Raw genomic sequence first — 19337 nt, 5'->3', positions numbered from 1 at the left:
TACTATGCATTATTCCATCTCTTGGTCTTCATCATATTCTTGCCCTTCATCAACTACCGGACTGAAGTTATCAACTGGCGGAATGCCAAGACCCCTTTCTTGTTGTTGCTGCTGTTGTGGCTCCTGATCTTGTAAAGGAAAAGATAGCGGAGATGCAGTGGCTTGGGCAATCAGTTGACGAATTGGTTGTGGCAAAGCCTGTTGTTGTTCCGGAGGCAGGAGAGACAACCTTCTAATTTGTTCAGGAAAGTTAACAGTGTTAGTCATTATGCGTTCTTGATTTCTGTTTCTCCGTCTTGCTTCAACGAGTTCTTGGACCCTTGGGGGTAGTTGTCCAGGGGTGGCTGGATTTGCAATATACTGGAAGATCTCATTCAAAGTCTCTCCGTCATCCCTTAAGTTTCCTATATTTTGAGAGTTAACGTATCTGTTAATTTGTTGCTGTTGGTGGTAGAGACTAGAAAGGTGATCTCGAAGCTTCCGGACCCCGTCACCACTGAAAACACAAAACATATCTCTTTGAGATTGAGTAAAGTCATTGGGAGGATCTCGGCAAAATCTTGTAATATCACTTCTCAAGAAGTCTCTGATACCTGTTAATGATAGGTGTGTCAGTCTGCGACACGCCATTAGTAACTTGTAGATAGGAAATATGCTAATCTGTGTACAATATGATAAATGTACTCTTTCTAAAGTATCGTCTGGCGATCTCCGGTTATTTGCTAGATACAAAATGCCATGATCGGTTATATTGTGACATTTCACCAAGCCAATTCTTCTCAATCTTGGTAACTGAGATAGTTCAAACAAGGTGTCATTGGTCAGCTCTTGACAGCATGCAAGATCGACATACTGAAGTCGATGACAATTTCTAAGCAGATGACAGACTCCAAAATCTGTTATGTTAATACAATGTCCCAGATGCAAGTAGTGCAAGCACTTGCCCAAAGTTGCTAAGGCTCTCAAGGACGAGTCCGTTATTTTGGTACACTTAGACAATACAATATGCCTCAACTTGGGTGCTAATTGAACTAACTTGATGACAAGTTTGTCGTTAACATTGCTGCAACTAGTGAAATCAATTATCCTAAGCTTATCCAAGTAGGGCTCGTTTGGTAGCCCAAGGAAGCATCTCTCTGTTATATGATCATTCATTGAGATTTTGAACTCTCTCAAATATTCCAATTCTTCAAAAAGCACAACTAGAGCATAATCGGTAACTCTGATACACCCATGAAGGTCTAATTCGACGAGATTTTTACATTCTCTCACCAATTTCACAACAATCTCATCGTCTACTCCCACACATTCACTCAGTTTGATTCTTTTCAGCATTGGGCAATTGGATATGAGAGTGTACACTGCGTTCTTGGAAACAGCCATAGAACCTGGGGCATATAGACCCTGCAGTTTCTTACAGTGGCGTGCTAAACTGTAGTAGACTCCATCTGTGATATTCACAACTCCTGTAAGGTCAATAGACTGAAGGTTGGATGCATCCTTCAATATTGTCGCCACAGAATCAGCAGTAACTTTACTGCAATTCACTAATGTGATCCTTTCCAGGTTGGGGCAACCACTGAATGCATATAGGAACTCATCCTCAACCAAGTTAGAAACCAGGGACAGATTCAATCTTCTGATAAACTTTTTGTAGTCCCAAAATGTCTTCTCTGGAGGTATTCTCATTATTCTGATCATTTCTTTATAGACGTATGCATTGGAAATACCAGGTCTGAACCAGAGCAAACCGCTAACCAGGTCTCCGAACTTTCTACATGTCAACATAAAACTAAGAAGATCAGTCTTCGAAGTCACAAATGATAAAATGAGTAGCAAAACCTCAGTAGGTAAGTGTAAAATATGGCTGGAGCTCGTGTCCTGGGATTCCTTGTAGTGGTTAAGTTTTTGCCCCAGATCTTCCATTATCGTATTAGTTAGGTGATCATATTCGTTCTCGGATCTTTGCAACTCAATGGTGCTATTTGAGTCACTAGGCGAAGAGTCTCTCTCCGAATTACTCTGCATTTTCAAAAGCAAAAGCTGCAGAGAATGTCACAAGTAAGTCCAAGGTATTAAGTGATTGTACTTCCGTGTTGGGGAAAGAGTTGTTTGTGTGTTCCAATACAGACGAGAGAAATTACGTAATCATCATTTTCTTGATGATAAGCGACTTCTTACCGTCTTTCATAGGAGGTGCAAGAGCCTCGATAGAGGTACTCTAGTCTTTTACTCACAACTGTTTATTTTGATCATTAAAGTATTTATAATTAAGTATATTGTCATATATGCGTCTTCTTCACTCATTTCGTCCCTACCTTAATATTTATTACTGTTTTTTTTTTCATAGGAAGAAGACGGAGACAATACCATCGCTGCATCATCCAGTCGGATGTCAATCACTTTTTTTTTCGTTTTTATAAAACTTCCATTCATCAATAACTGTTACCACTGGAATATGGTAAATTCTGTTGTGAAAGTCTTTGCTCCTGGTAGCCAAGCTGATATGGGTAACCGTTAGTAAACTGGTCTATTGCCATGTAGACAGGGTTAACACCAGGAGCAGGATGAGTTTGTGGATTAAGCACATAGGCATCATGCTCTCTAAAATCGTTCGAGTCATGGTATTTTCGTTTGGGCTTGGTTTGCTTTTCTGTGTGGAATCCAACCTCCTCAAACAATTTTTTGTACCCATTTGTGGAAGGTAGTTGCAATTCCATTAAAGCTTGCTTGATCTTGTTAACAATGTAATTCTTCAGATCAGAATCCATGTGAACAGTGGTAATCAGTTTGAAGATGAAGTTTGGTCCAACATTAGAATCTGAGAGAATACCTTTTAGTAAAGAAGGAGGCTCTGGTGCCATTGTGTCATGGAATGGTAATCTTCCAAAAATCTCGCCCAGAATCAGGTTTCTGGAAAGTAGATCACCTCTGAAATTGAGTAGCTTCAAAACTGTTAGATTACCCAACTTGTGAACACACAGCTGAAACAAATGTGGAAGTAGGTTGTTTGTTAAGTTGATGTGTCTATTGGGCAACTGACAAGTATCAAGGAACCAAGTAATCAAAAGGGATCCGTTAGAATTAATAGCCAAGTTGAGAACGTCCATAATGATCCTCGATGTTACACTCAGAACTTGAGGTAAAGTAACTAGATCACTCTCCAAGATTGTTCGAATAGCTCTGGCACCGTATCTACCTCTTGAAATTTCCAAAAAGTCGCTTAGAATGCTCTCAAAAATAAAATCATTCCAAGGAGAGTTGAACTTGAGACAACATTGTAGTACGTAATTACCGTACTGATCGTTGAAAAGCGATGTGGTATACGGCTTCAACGAACGAACAATGATGTCCATTTCTCTTTTGGTAGTTGCAGTGCTGATGAGTTTTTGAGCTGCCCATGTACCATTCTTGTGTACACCCATCTGCGAAATATATGGTGACAACTTGCGGAGCATTATATCTCTGACAAGCGGAGAAGATATTTCAAAAAGCTTTTGAACAATTGTATTACCCAAGTAATCACTTGCTAATTCCGGAAGTTCGCTTAACATGGCCAAAGAGAGTTCTTCCACTTGCGTTTGATTATAGTGGTTGTTATCAATTTCTTTTCTGATCTCACGGAGTTTGGGTGAGTCAAAATCTCTGACAGGTAAGGGGTCAGGCAAACGACCAAAGTTGTTCTCCTTCACCTCGTGGTATTTCAGAGCTCCCAGGATCAAATGGTTCAAAGCGAACGATTCCTCCGGTGTCAAAGAATTACGATATAATTCAACAGTTGAGTAAAGTAGATCGACCTTCTTACGAAGAGGCTCATTACTTGTGTTGAAGTCATCGAGAGCCGATGCTCTTGGGGGAGGTCGTGGTGGAGGAGCAACGTGCTGTGACTGGTGTGGAGCAGGGCCTTGGTTGAATTGGTTTGGTACATTAACTGAAGTTTGAATAGGTGGTTGTTGCCCTGGAACTTTGTTTGCAGTCTGTGGAGTAACGCCTGACTTGATCGAAATAATGCGGGCAAACGAAACGATGCAGTTTAATCCCGGGAAAAGCTCCTGATGATTTAACAAAGCCTTACAAGTCATTGCCGATTCGACCCCATCAAATTCGGCAATCGCAATTAGATCATTGTTATGGCAATGAATGATCCTAACGCTTTGAACAGTTCCAAACTTACATAACATCTTGTAGAAATTAAAACTGGTGACTGATCCATTCTGGGGTAGGTTCAGCAAAATCAACGTGTTTGTTGGGCCAAGAGATGCATCCTGGAAGGTGCTCACAAAACTGATTGCATCTTGAGGTAGTCTATCAACTAGGATAGGAGTCATCGCAAAAGAAGGTTGGTTAATAGATAATCCATTCAGTTCCTCATTCAAAAGGGCAAACGTGGGTTCTTCCTCGATGACCGGATTTGGCAAGTGGTAAAATGGCGCCTGTTTGATTCCATTATTCATGACATTAGTGGTAGATTGAGAGCGGGTTCTGCATCCGGCAAAGGATTCTAGGGATGAATTGTCATTTATTGTAAGCCTGGGCACAGAAACAGAAACAGAGCTGTCGTTATTTCCATCGCTCCAAATGGAACTCTGGATGCTACTAGATCGAAGTCGGTTGTGCTGTGGTGTGATCTGATGCGAGTTCAAGGACGCAGCATCCTCTAAAACTGCATTTAGAGCAGGGCTAGTGGCTCCAAATAGGGTGCTAGGACTTGGTTGTGTAGTAATTCTGGACGGTAACGTTCCTGAACGGTGGCGAGTTTTGATCCCAACGGTGCTGGACAAATCACCACTCTCTGGAGTGATTGGACCTAGTGATGGAGAGTTTCCAATCGTAGGAAAAATTGGAGATCGGGATAAAGTAAATGGATCAAGCATATTGTCACCATCTCCTTGAAAGTTCGAAAAGTTGTTAGAAGAAGTCATCATTCACTAGACGGCCTTGAAAAGAATTCGATTCAAGGTAGCCAACTTGTCGAAGTAAACGGAAAAACAGACAAAATGAAAGGAAAAATCAATGATATTGCTTGCAAACAGTGAGTGTTTATTAGCTTCAACAAAATCGGGGAGATGAAAACAGTTTAAACTTGTGCTAGTCGGTAAGAAGTGGTGTGGAAGTTGAAATGAAACCTGGGGGTAGGAATTTGGGCACGAAGGAGTGAAAGCGAACAGGGCACCTGACAGATGTGTGGTGAGCGGATTTTGCAAGGGAAAAAACCACTTTCCGAGCCGGGAGGGGTCGGCAGTGTCCACTAATTTTCGTTCGAGATTGTTGGGAGTAATGGATTGAACCATCGGTCGTCGATGACATAATATTACCCTCTTTGGATCTTTCTTTGCTTGCGAGATTTTTCATCTTAGCACATATAGTGTATATCCGACCGCTCGCCAAGCACAGCCTCAACGCACCAGATTTCTACTATCTTGTCCTGTAAGAACTTGTCCAATTGAGTCATAAGAAACTCACAAGCTGGCAGCTCTACGTTTATGGCAGTTGCTAGTCGCATGCTGTCTTGCCGATAGTATTCATTGAATCGATTTCGCAAGTTACGTTGGTGTAGCTCTAGCAATAGCAACCGGACATGCAAGCTGATAATTTGAAGATCTAAGGTGGCTAGCGACTTGCAGTTGTATGTGATGCTTTTATAGTCTATGGATAACAGGTGTTCAAGAACTGTATAGCTAGAAACAAGGCATTTGCTAGTGTCCAAGATGTGGTTAAAAGATTTGGCTAATGTGAGGGGTGGACGCTTACCTTGTGGGTTGAATACAGGAAATCAATTTCTTGCACCAAATGAATGCATTATAAGGGGGAGAAAATCTTGAATCGTACATGGAACGCCCGTCGAAGGGCAAGTGCATAACTGAGTAGTAATCACCATAGTATGCTCGTAAGTGCGGAGTAATTGCGTAAGAAAGCATAATTTTATCAAGAGAGGGCCTGCGACAAGTTAGATTTAGTGTTTCTGAGGATAAACGAGATTCAGTCTGTGAATTATCAGACATCTTGGTGTTTGTGTAGTTATCAAACTGATAACCAAAGCTGCAAACTCCATGTGGGCCTGGCATATAGAGCGCGAAATCTGGAAAATGGTTGTGGCTGTCTTTGGGGCTCCTCATCCTTCTGCAACACTCAACACTGATAGATAGTGATAAAATGTACGAAATGGAGGAGAACGTTGATGAGAAGAGGCTATTAATGCAATTGAAAATATCAGAGATCAAATTGAAGAGAGTCACGGAGCTTAACAACACTTTGAAACAAAATATAGCTCGCGAACGTATTACAAGCTCCAACTCATGTCTGATGATAATCAATACCATTCGGGCCACTTCTGATCCGCTTCTCCCAGCTGGAGAGGAAAATAATGGGATACGAACCAATAGCATGATAAATCCTTACAAGGAGGCTATGATTATGAGGAGAAATGATAACAAAACTGATTGTTGTATAATTGCATGAAGGTCAGGTTCCTTACTTTATTAATTAGGGATAATGAATAATATTGAGACATTGTTTCTATGATTGATACTTTGTGAGGATAGGAGTGACATACTTCAAGTTTTCGTCACTGCTCAACTTTTTCTCTTGAATCTCTTTCAATCTTTGGGTAGCCAAATGGTGTAGTTTCACCTCAGTGGTGTCTCTCTGGGGTGAGATTTCTTGACTTGTCACAGCTAATACGCCTGACCAACCTCGGGCATAGTTACTGCATAATTCCACACTCCGTAGAAAATGTCTTCGGCATGAGATTCTAACCTCTCTCAACTTGTCCTTGATTACGTATGCTCCTGGACCTTTCAACTCTGATTCTAACTGTTTGATATACTGTAGTTCTGTTTCAGCAAGTAGTGCTATGATATTGTAAGCAAAGGGTTGTATTAATAAGATCTCTTGGAGACAATTAATTGCCTTGTCATAATGATTAAGCTTAATATATTGATCAGCCAACTCTTTCCATACAGAAGTATCCAGAGGAGTCACTTCTGAAAACTTAAGCAACATCTCAACGTATTTCTCCGGAGGATCATTTTGATGAACCAGAACAGCTCTTTTCTTCAAATGTAATAAATCTTCAGATGTGTTTTCCAATGTGGAACCACGAGTGGCTATCTCTCCCGATTGCTTCAACAATTGAAAGGCTTGTTCGTTTCCTACAGTTGCCTGCAAGTACAAAGCTCTCAGCCCAATCAGCTTTTCCGATTCATTGATATTGAATCTGTCTGTCATGATATCCATGCATTTTTTTGCCTCCACATCGTGGTTTGTCTGTAGAGCTAGGTAGAACTGGAGCTCCATTAGCTGGAAGTATTCAATTTCGGAACAATAGGAATTCTTACTGGACGTAAGAAGTGCCGTGAATTGTTTGCTCAATGAATATACATCGTTTAGTTTTTCAGGCGACATAGTGACATGCTGGCCTCCAGCATAGAGTTTGAGGAGTCTGTCCTTGGTGGCCATGTTTTGTCAATGAGAGAGAATGGGGACAACGGCAGATGTTTGAAATCTCGAACTTGTCGAGGGTTCTTCTACTTTTATATGTAGCAAAAACATGTAAACTAATTTTTAACATCTGAATTCACCACCGAAGATGTTCTGTTCTTGTAAGTATTTCAATGTCCGGTCAAAATAGTGACGTATACTAACAAATCAAATAGTGTCTGGGAAACCAACTACGAACCCGGTCATCTCTCCCAAAAGCAAAAGAATTTTCGACAGAGATACACTTTTGGGGTACCTGAAAAGTAACAACAACACAGACCCAATAACGGAAGAGAGTCTCACCGAAGAAGAGCTTATAATTGTGGATACTGACCCTATTCCCCTTGTGAAACATACCACAGCCACATCGATCCCCTCTTTGTTGTCGAGCCTCCAAAACGAGTGGGATGCCCTTGCTCTGGAAGTTTTTCAGCTCAGAAAACAATTGGTGACTGCAAAGGAAGAACTAAGCGTAGCCTTATACCATCACGATGCTGCTGTCAGAGTTGCAGCAAAGGCCATACGAGAAAGAGACGAGGCTAGAAAGGGATTGCAAGAACTAGCAGGTAATATTAGTAATGGCGATGCTGTGATGCCAGATGCTGAAAAACTGGAAGAATCCGCTCCAGAGGAAGAGACGTTTGAATCACGTATAGTGTCTGCGCAGAAAGAGCTTTTACAGAAGCACAAGTCGGAGAAGGTGAAGAGCAAGTTCGATTTGAATGCTGATATTGAGATCAAGGAACCAGAAATTATATGGACAAATGAGATTAAAGACAGCGATATTATAGACTTTGAAAGAAATGAAACTATTAACAGGACTCTGATTACACTTAGCAATTATGTCGTATTATTGGTTCAGAATGACGATGGAAAACAGATACACCAGTTTGATCAAATTAATGAACCAATCGTTACAACTGGATGGATCAAGAATGTAGCATACGTTGTATCTGAGTCCAGAATACTATTTGAAAACGACAATTCAGCTGAATTGAAAGAAATTCAAACAGCCAAACCGCATCCTTCGCTTCCTTTATTAATTATTCAAACTCTGGAAGAATTGAGGGTATACGATGTGGACAAGCAAAAGTTTGTATACACAATTCCAATCAGTTTCAAGCAGCTGGACATTCATGTGGATGGTGATCTGTTGGCAGGTACTAATGGTCATGTCATTGAAATATACAACTTGTCAAAAGGTGAAAAGGTTCTAACACTTGATTTAGTACCCCAAGACAGCAATATCTCGCAGCTGCAATTTGGACCCAATGGCTACTGGCTACTCGCTTCATATGGACAACATATTGCAGTTGTAGACCTGCGAAAGGGTACAATTGCCAACACAATAGAAGTAGACGGTGATGTTCCAATTGCTGACTTTACTGTTGACCCTACAAGTACACTAATATCCGTTGCGAGTGCCAGCTCAATAATTCTCTTCAAGTACAGCAAGAAGGCACGGAGCTGGACAAGAACCAATGAATGCTCGGTCTCCTCAATTTTGAAAGCAAAATTCACGTCTGGATCCAAAATATTTGTGGCCAACGACAAATCTATTCTTCAAGTGAGTTTAGCTCAGTAGCCTTTTATTCAAATAAAGTTTGGTAGCATACATAAATTGTATATTATAGTAAACACTTATCATATGTCATCTGAAATTCTCGCGAATCGTCTAAAGACATCAGACATCCATCCTGCTTCTCTCAACTCTCCGTATCTTCCACATCTTCCGCCTTCTCCACTTGTAGCCTATGATAAGACAATCCTATTTGAAAGAGTCCCCAGGATTAGGCGACAGGGTCAAGCTTATATTTCAGAACTCCTCCAATGTTGAGTTGCGAATAAAGCACGCTACTAACAACGAACTGTGGGGTCCCACAGCCGATGAGTTGCAATACATAAGTCAGCACACATTTGACCCCCGGAAGCTTCAGACAATTCTCAGTGTTTTGCGTAAACGACTACTCAAGACCAAGAACAAACAATGGAAAAGTCTGCTGAAAAGTCTCACAGTGATTTTGTTTTGTCTACAGAGTGGCTCCAACGAGTTTGTTAACTATTGGAAAAGGAATTGCTACTTGATAAACACTTTAAAAGAATTTCAATATGGTGATCAGGAAATGCAGAGTCTGAATATACGAAACAAAGCCCGGTATGTGTCTTATCTTCTTACAGAGGAGGAGAAACTTGCAAGTAAACGAGAAGATTACCATAAATTGAGAACTCAAATGACCAAGCCAGGAGTCAAGAAGAATTCTCAAAAGGGATACGCAAATATTGATTCGGATGACGAAGAGCTGACTGAGGCTCTCGATTTCAAATTGGCACCAAGGTCAACAAAAAGTCTAGACATAACACGGTCTGGACTACCGCAACAATATAATTTTGAAAATGTTCTTAGTAGCGACGAAGAAGATGGAGGCGGAGAGTTTCAGGGTGATTCTGTATCCCCAATTAAAAACAGTTTTCATTCAAGTCCAAGGAAGCAGCGATCTCTACTCCACGTCATAGACGAAGGAAGTCCATCTATTGGCCCAATTTCTGTTCAACTGAAAAGAAGTTTGACTTCTCCCACAAAGAGACACAAGAATGCTCAGGAAGTGATAAGCCAACCAGAAAGCATGACATCCTCAAACTTGTTTTCGCCTACACATTCCTCCGCCTCAACTACATCAATAATATCTCCCAAACCCCAAGCGGCAATGATCCCAAGTCTTAACCCAAATAACCCTTTTTATACTGATACTAATAGCTAATATGTAATAATGATTAATAAATACACCACTTTAATTTCTTTATCAAGAATAGTTTTACTATTTCTCTTTCGGGCATATACTTGACCCGCTCCATATATTTCACCTTTATCGTGACATTATCTGCTGCACGACCCGGAATTACTTTAAACTTCTAAGAATTTCCAAAATAGGAATCGGGATGCCGTATTTTCCAGTCTGCTGGACAGAACTTGTGCTCTCTAAAATGAATTGTAGTGGTCCTCAAAGGCTACTGCTACTCACAGTCTTTACTACTCCAGATTGATCCATTCCTTGGCCCATGCACAGTAAATTAGACTACTGATCTGATGTTGTATACTTTTGAGCTGATTGATTACAGTTAACCTGGTCTTATCTAATCTCTCGTTTCTTTTTATCTCTATTCCCATTTCTGTACTCTTTTGTTCACGTGACGTTTGTCGCTTTATGTTTTTGATTGCCACCCTTACCAATTTAAGAGGGAATATAAATAGTCACAAGGCCCCCCATTCGCCTCTTCCAATTGTAAGTTGTATTCCTTACTTTGAACATACTAAGAACTTTAAAAAAATGCAGATTTTTGTTAAAACCCTAACAGGTAAGACTATCACTCTTGAGGTGGAGTCATCAGACACTATTGATAATGTCAAATCCAAGATTCAAGATAAGGAAGGTATTCCTCCTGACCAGCAACGTTTAATTTTTGCTGGTAAGCAACTGGAAGACGGTAGAACTCTTTCTGATTACAACATCCAAAAGGAATCCACCCTCCACTTGGTTCTAAGATTAAGGGGTGGTATGCAGATCTTCGTCAAGACCTTGACAGGTAAGACTATTACCCTTGAGGTAGAATCGTCGGATACCATTGACAACGTTAAGTCTAAGATTCAAGACAAGGAAGGTATTCCTCCTGACCAGCAACGTTTGATCTTCGCTGGTAAGCAATTGGAAGATGGTAGAACTCTTTCTGACTACAACATCCAAAAGGAATCTACTCTCCACTTGGTTTTAAGACTGAGAGGTGGTATGCAGATTTTTGTCAAGACTTTAACTGGTAAGACTATCACTCTTGAAGTGGAGTCATCAGACACTATTGACAACGTAAAGTCTAAGATTCAAGACAAGGAAGGTATTCCTCCTGATCAGCAACGTCTGATCTTTGCTGGTAAGCAACTGGAAGATGGTAGAACTCTTTCTGACTACAACATCCAGAAGGAATCCACCCTCCACTTGGTTCTAAGATTAAGAGGTGGTATGCAGATTTTCGTCAAGACTCTAACTGGTAAGACTATCACTCTTGAGGTAGAGTCATCAGATACTATTGATAACGTCAAATCTAAGATTCAAGACAAGGAAGGTATTCCTCCTGACCAGCAACGTTTGATCTTCGCTGGTAAGCAACTGGAAGACGGTAGAACTCTTTCTGATTACAATATTCAAAAGGAATCCACTCTTCACTTGGTATTAAGACTTAGAGGTGGTGAACTTTGTTCAATTGTTTAGGTTGCTATATAGTTCTTTATATAGGTAGAATAACAATTGATGATTGGCTTTCCAAGTTATCTCATTCCAATGCTGTTTGTATCTCATTTTGTAAAATGGCGCTAGTGTTCTTTGATTTGGATAACCCTAGCAATCTTTCGGTGACAAGTACTTGATACTTGGCAACTAAACCGATAATTGACCCGTCAAACTCTTTGACACGTCTAAGAAACTTCAAGAACTCATGACTTGTTCTAACAAGCATTACTTGTACGTTTCCAACGGTTGATCCATCACTGACGACGACCCAAAGTCTATCCCAAACGTTTGAAAGACTGCTCAGTAGTTCGGCAGAGAATAGTAGCCCATTGTCTTTTTGAAGGGATTGGTTGAATACTTGCAAGACCTTTTTTAGGACCATACTTGCACAGTTTTGGGATCTCCAAGTGCTTCCCGTACTATTATTGCTTTCTAATACTTCCAGCGTATAATTCAAAAGCAAGTCCAACTGCTTGTGATTGTACGTTTGTGAGTTGACAATTGTGAACGAATCTGCAAGCGATTGCAAAAGTTCAACTTTGGATTCCTCTCTTTTGAACAATTGGGACTTCACGCCTTCTGGTTCCATATCGATATCACCATCCTCGTCTAAGTCCTTATCGTCGTCGATGCTCAAATAAAAATTCTTGTAGACTTGCTCAAAGGTATTCAAAAATTGCTGAGTTAACGATTGGCCTTCAACTTCCTCAATGGAGGAATATAACGAAATGTATCGAGACACAGACTTCAGTAAAAAGATGGCATACTTTTTTGTCTTCTTTGATCTTTGCAGCTCTTTCAGTAGAACCATGTTCACATTGAGGATTGTGCTCTTAAATCCTGGACCTTGTAGCATTTGTTTGAACTTTATAGCAGTAGAGACCAACGATTCGATTACAACTTCCTTACCGTCCCATGTCCTTCCTCGTGATGCAGTTATCAAAACTTCAAAGATCTGGGCCAAAAGGGCAGAATCAAAATCAGCTGGAGTGTCATCTATCTTGGTACAAGCATCTGCAACACTGATGGCACAAATTCGTCGAACACTATGAGATTGAGAACTCATACGTTGTAGACACATCTCACATATTTCTTTGAGATAGTGTTTGATGCTTGTCACACCATTAGCATTATCCAACCAGACATGTTCAAAACTTTCAGCAACTTCTGAATTAATATCGTGCTTACCAATGAATGTAAGGGGTAACAGAAGGGACCTCAAGCTATTTGCAATATTGATGCTATTCTTAAAAACAGAATCGATAACTAAACTTGACAAAAGTCTTCTCCTAAAAACACTGAAATCCTCGTTGATATTAGACTCAAAATACCAGGACAGTAATGTGCTGCTCGCAAAATTTTTGACCACTTTAAAGGAAGCAAATCGTACTACGTGACCTATGGCTATTGCATATGCTGTGGCTACAGCCTGATTGCGATCTGATATTTGGTTGATCACAGTTTTAAGAAGCAAATCTCCATTCTTAGCTGAAACTGCCGCGGGCTTTTTCAACAGGATGTAAACAAGAACTTTTGATCCCAAAACTTTAGAAGGAAGTCCGACAGCTCTTCGAATAGATTTATTGAAATCTTGAAAAAATTGGCCTACAAGATGCTCATCATAAGAATCTATCAGATCGATCAGCTTCTCAATGGTATCTTGGACGGGCGAGTTGTTCAACATAGACAATCGTTGCGTATCGAGCTGTTCAGTAGTGACATTATAATTTGAAGCATTTAAGTAGAGATAGTTCACCATCTCTGGTTCTAGACTGGATATTAGCTGGATTAACGTAGTCACTAGTTCTGGAATAAACTTCAAAATATGCTTGGTTATCCGATCATTAGAACATAGCTTTAACAAGGTGGTAAGGGAAAACCCTTGAATATCTTTCGAGTCACTGAGCAAACCCTTGTTGCTCAGTAAAAATGGAATGATTAGATTTAATATGTCCTCAGAGTTGGTCGAGCTTACGTTGTTGATAACGACAGCTATCAGCTTTCTGTTTAACTTTTCACTCTCTGTTCGGATACTGTCCTTCACATCGTCCAACGACCTAAAACTTACACCAATGATCTGATCCAACTGTTGCTCGTAGGTACGAAATTTTAGAATATTCAAGAGTTCAGTCAAGGAAAGGACACTACAGCTTCTAATCTTCCAATCCTTGTTCTTAAATCCTGCAATGACAGTTTCTAGTATATTCTGAGAATGCTCTAAAATGTCGCTTGTAGAATAAAGGGATGACCATATCTTCTTGATGATGGTGTTGACGTTTGAATCAGGAAAAAATTGTAAAGGATATAATCTTGAGACTAGTCTGATATTCGTCTCCTCAGACAACGAAATGCTGTTCTCCGGTAACTGTGATTGTTCATGGTAGTAGGATTCAATTGGCGACCAAATTACAGCATCCCCGACCAGGACGTTTAAAAAATTTATCACGTACTTTATACCATTCAGCTCAAGACTCAACCTGATAAGCTCTTTGAAAGTTTTTGACGACACTGTGGAATTTGACTGGTTAACCTGTTGAAAAACACTTCTACTGTTGCTATTGACGTTTTGGTTGTAAGCTATTTGAAGCTCTTCCAGTAAACTTTTCTGAAAAGGCGACACTGTGTACAACAAAAATAATCCCTTTAAAGAACATTCTTGAATCAACTCATAATCAACATTACTTGAGCCTTTATAGTAGTTGAATAACATTCTGACAAAGACAAGATGAACAGTTACCAACAAACTCTTTGTACTGTTGGTTAAAAGAATATCTCCCAATAAACAGAATAGCCAAATAGTATGAGCTTTCAGTTTCGATTGGCTGATGATGAAACTTGCATCCTTGTGGGCATCCTCAAAAGGTAAAGTAAGAGTGTCAATAAAATCCCTGAGTATAATTTCAGATGATTCAGTAATCGGTTCGAAGCTCACACCCAAATCTTTCTGAAAGTAAGTTTCGTAAAAGGACAACTGTGATTGCAATGGAAGGGATTTCAAGGCTGTCCGTCTATTAAGAGCAATGCTGAGAGCATCACCAATGATAAAAAGTTGGTCATTTTTTTTCGAATTATTGCTTGCCATCTTACCTATCAGTCCCACTATACGCTCAAATGATTCTTTGTCTGACACCACGTAACATAAAGTAGTAAAATAATCTCCATTAGAGCTTGCATTTAATGTTAGCTTTAAAGACACGGAATCTTCGATAAGCTGATCAAAAATCATCTTAAGGTACCCGTTGGAGACAATACCGAAAAGAGACAATCTTTGAAGAGTTAAATATAGGAAATGAAGATGAAAGTTGACTTCATTGTTAGAACTGTTCTTACTCAGCGAATCTAGGGTTGACAGAACTGACTTCACTAATTCATCGAATAACTTCTCATGTCCTTCTCTGACTGAATTGAGCACATCCAAATAGTGGTTTAAGATAGTATCACCTGTTGAGGTAGGTTTTGTAACCAGTAGCACCAAGTCCACCAGCTCATAATTGTACATATGAAAACTGGGATCTAGCAAAGAAGTAGTATCCAGAGCGATAGTTCCTGAATCAGGAGCTGCGACTAAAAACATTTTGAATAAACGAATTTTTTGAGTTATCGACGTGAAATTCAAGTTAACAGTTTGGCAGAGCAGGGTGGAAAAACTTGCCAGATTTTTGGGTTGGTGTTTGGCTACTTCCTGCAGTATATAAGCCAGATCTTCTTGTCTTGAACTTAAAACACTTTCCCAGTTCTCATTGAGCTCTACTTTCAAGTATGGTACTGTCAAACAATTGTAAGCAAAACTAATCACATGGAATAATGCTGGCTCGGGAATGGATACTCCAGCGACAAAAGAAATAAAATCATCAAACTTGGGAAATTTCACATCTTCATCTGAAATCTCCAACTTAAAATAGTATGGATTCAAGAAACTTGAAAACTGTGAGAAGTCTTGGTTTATCTCAGAAGCAGTGATAAGTGTATACACTCTAGCTCTGGGATCGTGAAAGGGAAGGGATCGATTCAATAAGTTAACCAATATGAAAGACAGGTCTTTATCAGCTTGTTGATTGAGATTAGAAATACAAAATTGGGCAACATTCTCTTGATCGGAAATCTTAAACGAACGAACCAAAGTATTGATAGAATCACGTAAATATTGTTTAATCTCCTTATCGGAATAGAGTTTGTATATGTCGACTAACTTGAACAAGACCGAAATGTCGGAAAATATTTGAGGATAGTGAGTTAAAATAGTAGTTAGAGCCCTTATGCTGGACGAAATACTCTGCGCTGATAGTTGAAATTCGGATAGGGCACCCGTTGAAATATTGCCAATTAATAGATCGGAAATCTCTCTATATGATTGAATACTTTCATCACTTGTATTGGCGTTGTTGATGTATTTGTCAATGAACCTGGTGGATAGATCTTTCAGTTTGTCATAGTCAGATTGCAAGCCTTGTAGTGCTATAGAGGTGAACTGTGAAATATCGACAACAGATATGTCGCTTAACTTGCAGATAAAAGAAAGCAACTTGTGTTTCGAAGTGTCTGACAAAGGGGGGGTATTTTTCCCAACAAGTAGATCAGCAATAACCTGAACTACGTACTGATCTGGATTGGTGGGAAGTTGAAGACGATGCAAATAGGTCTCAGCATTTCCCACAAGCACATCATCTCTAGATGCACATGAGGCCAACAAAAACGGAAGTACTTTTAAGTTATTTGGAATGTTTATGAAATTAAAGTAGTCCACAAGTTTTATCTTATTTTGAGTAAAGGTAGAGTCCAAATTGAATTTTGAAAAAAGCAAAGCAGATTCCGCAGGAATACCAGGAATTATTGTTGTTTCAGTGGTAAGTAAGCTTGGAAGAAGTAAGAATCTATGACTAATTTCGATAAACCCTTGAAACTGTTCAGGAGTTAGGTTAGTTTTGACGTCTGAGAGATTATCTATCTTCAGGAGAATCTTGATAACTATATTGTAAAGTTTATATCTCAATTGGGCCACATTGAGTATAGTTGAGATCAACTGAATCAATCTATCTAGGTAATCTTTAGATTCTTGAGCACTGAGTCTGTCAATGGCTTTGTTAACGAAAATAAGAGTGTTAGAGGCGACTGAAATAAGTCCCTTTTCGTGCAGCTCGGGGTCGTCATATTTCTTAGTTATGGTGGGTGACTCCAATTGATCCAAAAGCTTAGATAGAGGAAGTCTTAAACCAGGATACGATTGGTATCTGGTGGATATGTGGTTCAAGAACTTGTACAGCTTGACATGGATCTGAGACTCATTGAGATAAAACTTCAGCAGTAAGGGACACAGAAAAACACCAAGCGCCTTCTCAAATTTTTCCTGGGTCTCAGGAAGAGTTAGCCTAAGTTCCACTTGGTCTATCAGTGATAACTCTGCTTTGAGGTCAACCATTATTGTGAGTGGCAAACGCTAGTATCCTGTGAATTGTATGGAGAAACAGTGCAGATAAATGGGAGCGCGAAGAGAACGACGTAGTTTAATTTTTAGATTAGGTAGGCTTGAAGGGTGATGCTCATCGATTGATCTTGAGAGGAAAGGCTTAAGGCTAAAAGGAAAAAAAATATGCAACAAAAGGCAAGGCAAACAAAAGCATGAGATGTTCCCGGTTTGGTCTGGTTAGCCAGAGTTTTTCAGCTATTCTAGCCACATCTGTAATGATTACATAATGAGGCTCATTGCCAAAAAAGTCACCAAATTAGGATAAGTCGCGAGAAAGAACTTTTCTTACAAAAAAAAATTAAAAAAGAAAAATTAAACTCTATACTAATCAGCTGGTAAATGATGATGTCTTTACAGCCAAGTAGTAAACACAGCATAGATGAGCATAGCGAATCCAATTCGAAACGGATACGAATAGACTCGTCTGACAAGACATCATTTTCTGACAAAATGATCAAATCCTACATCAAATCTATCATAGACTCCTTAGACAATGAGGAGAGTTTGGATAAAATGGATAAACTGATATACAAACTCTCGTTGCCCCTATCGCATCCGGAAAGCTTACAGACTGACCAGTTAACTGCCATATTTAGTATCCTAAGCAGTGAAATTGGGAAAATAGATACCCGCAAATGTCATGGTTTAATTCAAGGTCTCCTTAACGTCGAGACTAAGGATTCAGACTTAAGTACAACATATTGCAAGTTCCTTTGTGTTCTAGTTTCTGCCTCACCTAAGTGGGTGGTAGAGATTGTTTCTAAGCTGGTGTCTCGTTTTGTGGAAGGCAATGTTAAGCTACTTCATGACACTCTTAAGTATATTATTTCCGTGGTGCCTACATCGACCAACATCATCCAGAAACAGCTCGCCAAGAAGTTCCCTAATAGAAACGACAAGAAAAAGTATCTGGTTCACTACGTTGAGAATTTGCTTTACGTCAGTGAGTATTGTCCCCAGTTGGGCTTGAGTTGCTGGAGTTTGATTGTGGAAAACTGTATCAAATTAGACGTCGAACTACAGAATGAAATAGAAGAAGCTGATGACGAAGATTTAGAGGCTATGGAGGGCACGGAAGATGGTGATGACAACGAAAATGATTCCGATAGTGCAAGTGAAGATGACGATTCCGATGACGATGAAGACGATGCAGATGACTTCGATGAAAGTGTTGCTCTAGATGAAGGCCCAGAGGCTATTGACGTAGCGGATCTTTCAGCTAAATTAGATTCCATCATGATGATCTTGATGAAGACAACAGATTCATACTTTGTATCTTCTGATGATAAACCACTAATCACGTTCAACAATCTCATATCAATGTTCAGAACTCATATTTTACCTACGCACTACACCAGAGTTGTTCAGTATCTTCTATTTCATGTCACACAATACCAATCTGAACTGATGGACTCATTTTTAGTCACACTGATAGATGTGGCTTTTCAGCCCAAGGAAATGGTTTCCAAGAGAATCAAGTCCATGCAATATCTTGCCTCATATATGGCAAGAGCTAAGAACGTGTCGAAATCTCAGATTGTGTTCATTATCAGCTATTTAATCTCCTGGATAGAGAAATACATCCACGAAAGAGAAGAAGAAATCAATGATGGTAGAGGAATGGATCGTTTCAAAATGTTCTACTCTGTATTTCAATCAGTACTCTACATATTTTGCTTCCGCTATTCGTCTTTAAAGACTGATGCAAACACATGGGAATGCAACCTGGACAAGTTTTTCCAGAGGGTCATAATGTCCAAGTTTAACCCGCTCAAGTTTTGCAATGACAACGTTGTTTTGATCTTTGCCCGCATATCCCAAGAACAGGATATCTGCTATTGTTATTCCATCATTGAATCTAATAAGTGCGAGCGTCGAAAAGGTCTAACCGGTTCCACTTCATCAACCAACCCAACGACAGGTTCAGGAATTTCATGGGATCTCACATCAAAACAGGAGTTTTCGGACCTAGCGGCCTATTTTCCATTTGATCCTTTATTTCTGAGACGAACAGCCAAGTTTATCAGTCCCAACTACATTGAATGGGATAATCATGACGAGAGTGACAGTGATTATTAGCATCTTTTAATAAACAATTAAAACTAAACTAGGTAGTC

At 39.7% G+C, this 19337-nt stretch overlaps 9 protein-coding genes across 9 annotated transcripts; 5 read left to right on the top strand and 4 right to left on the bottom strand.

Annotated features, from left to right (window-relative positions):
- Nucleotides 1-9: 9 nt before the first annotated feature.
- On the bottom strand, nt 10-2028 carry PAS_chr4_0769 (F-box protein component of the SCF ubiquitin-ligase complex; the record flags this gene model as incomplete). The annotated part of the gene is made up of 1 exon (XM_002494166.1): nt 10-2028. One exon carries the CDS (start codon nt 2026-2028, stop codon nt 10-12), a length of 2019 nt encoding a protein of 672 aa, XP_002494211.1.
- Nucleotides 2029-5353: 3325 nt separating this feature from the next.
- Nucleotides 5354-6065, bottom strand: PAS_chr4_0767 (Hypothetical protein; the record flags this gene model as incomplete). Its single annotated transcript, XM_002494165.1, has 2 exons — nt 5354-5696; nt 5830-6065. 2 exons carry the CDS (start codon nt 6063-6065, stop codon nt 5354-5356), a joined length of 579 nt encoding a protein of 192 aa, XP_002494210.1.
- Nucleotides 6066-6153: 88 nt separating this feature from the next.
- Nucleotides 6154-6459, top strand: PAS_chr4_0766 (Hypothetical protein; the record flags this gene model as incomplete). The annotated part of the gene is made up of 1 exon (XM_002494164.1): nt 6154-6459. One exon carries the CDS (start codon nt 6154-6156, stop codon nt 6457-6459), a length of 306 nt encoding a protein of 101 aa, XP_002494209.1.
- Nucleotides 6460-6516: 57 nt separating this feature from the next.
- On the bottom strand, nt 6517-7458 carry PAS_chr4_0765 (uncharacterized protein; the record flags this gene model as incomplete). The annotated part of the gene is made up of 1 exon (XM_002494163.1): nt 6517-7458. The coding sequence occupies one exon, from the start codon at nt 7456-7458 to the stop codon at nt 6517-6519; it is 942 nt and encodes a 313-aa protein (XP_002494208.1).
- A 130-nt stretch (nt 7459-7588) lies between these two features.
- On the top strand, nt 7589-9064 carry PAS_chr4_0764 (Splicing factor associated with the spliceosome; the record flags this gene model as incomplete). The annotated part of the gene is made up of 2 exons (XM_002494162.1): nt 7589-7601; nt 7656-9064. The coding sequence occupies 2 exons, from the start codon at nt 7589-7591 to the stop codon at nt 9062-9064; spliced, it is 1422 nt and encodes a 473-aa protein (XP_002494207.1).
- A 169-nt stretch (nt 9065-9233) lies between these two features.
- On the top strand, nt 9234-10238 carry PAS_chr4_0763 (Protein containing an N-terminal epsin-like domain; the record flags this gene model as incomplete). Its single annotated transcript, XM_002494161.1, has 1 exon — nt 9234-10238. The coding sequence occupies one exon, from the start codon at nt 9234-9236 to the stop codon at nt 10236-10238; it is 1005 nt and encodes a 334-aa protein (XP_002494206.1).
- Nucleotides 10239-10805: 567 nt separating this feature from the next.
- PAS_chr4_0762 (Ubiquitin) lies at nt 10806-11738 on the top strand (the record flags this gene model as incomplete). The annotated part of the gene is made up of 1 exon (XM_002494160.1): nt 10806-11738. One exon carries the CDS (start codon nt 10806-10808, stop codon nt 11736-11738), a length of 933 nt encoding a protein of 310 aa, XP_002494205.1.
- Nucleotides 11739-11799: 61 nt separating this feature from the next.
- Nucleotides 11800-17172, bottom strand: PAS_chr4_0761 (Major component of the proteasome; the record flags this gene model as incomplete). The annotated part of the gene is made up of 1 exon (XM_002494159.1): nt 11800-17172. One exon carries the CDS (start codon nt 17170-17172, stop codon nt 11800-11802), a length of 5373 nt encoding a protein of 1790 aa, XP_002494204.1.
- A 387-nt stretch (nt 17173-17559) lies between these two features.
- Nucleotides 17560-19299, top strand: PAS_chr4_0760 (Protein required for transcription of rDNA by RNA polymerase I; the record flags this gene model as incomplete). Its single annotated transcript, XM_002494158.1, has 1 exon — nt 17560-19299. One exon carries the CDS (start codon nt 17560-17562, stop codon nt 19297-19299), a length of 1740 nt encoding a protein of 579 aa, XP_002494203.1.
- Between the last annotated feature and the right edge of the window lie 38 nt (nt 19300-19337).

Source organism: Komagataella phaffii, chromosome 4 (genome assembly GCF_000027005.1).
Source record: "Komagataella phaffii GS115 chromosome 4, complete sequence".
NCBI classification, from domain to species: Eukaryota; Fungi; Ascomycota; class Pichiomycetes; order Pichiales; family Pichiaceae; genus Komagataella; species Komagataella phaffii.
Note: the sequence above shows the minus strand (reverse complement) of the source record. Positions and strands in the feature narration are given on the sequence as shown.